We start from the raw sequence: 2,262 nt of genomic DNA, 5'->3' as shown, positions 1-2,262 counted from the left end.
GGTGCCTTACTCCTTTGAGCCACAGGCACCGCCCCAATGTTTTATTTTTAAATAGCTTAATCTTACCATTGGCATTATAGAAATAAGCCATAGGGGGAGGGTCGTATGGTGAGATTTTAGGATCATGTCATAGTCATAATGAGCATTTGTAATTGTTGTTTTGACATAGTTATAAAGTATGGATTTTACCTATTTATTTATTTTTAGAGATAGTGTTTCACTCTGTCACCCAGTCTGGAATGCAGTGGCTTAGTCATAGCTCACAGCAGCCTAAAACTCTTGTGCTCAAGGGATCCTCCACCTCAGCCTTTATTTATTTAAACAATGCAGTCTTGCTGTGTTGCCTAGGCCAGTATTCAGATCCTGACCTCAAGCCATCCTTGCCTCTGCCTTCCAAAACACTGGGATTTCATACAGGAAGCACTAAAGTAGTAAGTTTTGATGGAGCAAAAATCTCCTGGAAATGTTTCTTTTTTCCTCACCAAAGAAAAGATTAAGGTTTCTGAGGCTAGAATTTCTTTGCTTTCTTATCGGTTACCGTATCGGTTATGCTAAATGATTGACTTTAACATTGCCAGGTTGCCAAGAGACCTGGCCCTAAAATATGACATTTTTATTTAGTTGCAGAATGAAGAAGAGTCTGGAGAACCTGAACAGGCTGTAGGTGATGCTCCTCCACCTTATAGCAGCATCTCTGCAGAGGGTACAGGTAGGTAACAAGGTGAGGTGATTACTGACCTCCTTGAAAACACTATGTTTTTTTTTTTTTTGAGACAGGGTCTCAAGCTATTGCCCTGGGTAGAGTGCTGTGGCATCACAGCTCACAGCAACCTCTAACTCTTGGGCTTAAGAGCGATTCTCTTGCCTCAGCCTCCCAAGTAGCTGTGACTACAGGCACCCGCCACAACACGCGGTTATTTTCTGTTGTAGTTGTCTTTGTTGCTTTAGCTGGCTGGGCCAGGTTTGAACCCGCCAGCCTGGGTGTATGTGGGTGGCACCCTATGACTGAGCTACGGGTACTGCCCACTCTACACTTTACATGACAGTCAAAAAAGTGGTTCAAAAGTATTTGGAAGGAAGGGTACAAATGGTGAGTGTGAATTTTAAATAATTGAGAAATGGATACATTTAAAAATTGCCATAGTCTGTACGTTCATCTATAACTATCTTTTGGTTTAATTATTATATTATATTAATTATTATATATGTCCTCTTGGGAGTGACTGGATTTTATTTGCCAGAGTTAGTGGAAATTCTTTTACTTTTTGAATTCAGCTAATCATCTAATAATTGTGGCTCTTTTTATTCTGCAGCATATTTTGACTATAAGGATGAGTCTGGGTTTCCAAAGCCTCCATCTTACAACGTGGCTACAACACTGCCCAGTTATGATGAAGCTGAGAGAACCAAGGCTGAAGCTACTATTCCTTTGGTTCCTGGAAGAGTAAGTACAATTTGCTGGGTTACTTGATGGCCATTATATAGCGATTCAGTTATTTTCATTGTGTAATTTTGATTAATTGCTTATGATTGTTTTAATTAGTAAAAGTATAGCTAATTATTTTTTAAAGTATGTTTTTTAGGGGGATAATAAACTCATCTCTTCCTGGAAGTGATGAGGCAAAGAGGAAGAAATTAACCGAAAATCACTAGTCAAGTCAGCTAATTTTTTTTCTCTCTCCTACTAGCTCCACTTTCTCAAGTCTTCTGGGATAGCTGAAACATTTTGGAACAGAACATGTAGGAAATACACTGACTTTGCCTTGGTTCTGCACACTTAGTATTTTGGTGTTAGAAAGATAGCTGCTAGGGAGATCTATAGAGAGAATAAGTACCTGCAACATCAGAGAATTAAGCTCAAAAAGGGGACCTTAACAGAGATGAATTCTGTGCCTTTAGCAGTCTAAATTATGCCATGGGAGCATCTAGCCTGATGTTGATTTGTGGGGTTTGGATGTGATACATCTAAGCCAGTGGAGGTTAATTTTTATTTTTTAATATTTTATTTTATCTTTTTTTTTTTTAATTGAGACAGAGTCTCACTTTGTCACCCTCAGTAGAGTACTGTGGCATCATAGCTCACAGCAACCTCAAACTCTTGGGCTCAGGCGATTCTCCTGCCTCAGCCTCCTTAGTAGTTGGGACTATAGGCACCTGCCAACAACGCCTGGCTATTTTTTTGTTTTTATTGTTTAGCAGGCTCGGACCAGGTTCAAACCCACCAGCCCTGGAGCATGTGGCTGATGCCCTGACCACTGAGCT

The 2,262-nt window shown here is 40.1% G+C and overlaps 1 protein-coding gene across 1 annotated transcript in view; it reads left to right on the top strand.

The window, feature by feature from the left end:
• The window catches only part of NDFIP1 (Nedd4 family interacting protein 1), a 46,056-nt gene that overhangs the window by 24,200 nt on the left and 19,594 nt on the right, over positions 1-2,262 (top strand). The window contains exons 2-3 of the mRNA XM_003782090.3: positions 622-709; positions 1,314-1,444. Coding sequence (XP_003782138.1) covers positions 622-709; positions 1,314-1,444 — 219 coding nt within the window. The remainder of the gene's footprint in view (positions 1-621; positions 710-1,313; positions 1,445-2,262) is intronic.

The sequence above is a fragment of the Otolemur garnettii genome, unplaced genomic scaffold, assembly GCF_000181295.1.
Source record: "Otolemur garnettii isolate 467f Iridium unplaced genomic scaffold, OtoGar3 scaffold00003, whole genome shotgun sequence".
Taxonomy (NCBI): Eukaryota; Metazoa; Chordata; class Mammalia; order Primates; family Galagidae; genus Otolemur; species Otolemur garnettii.
The sequence above is the reverse complement of the archived record's forward strand: the minus strand, read 5'-3'. Positions and strand labels throughout refer to the sequence as shown.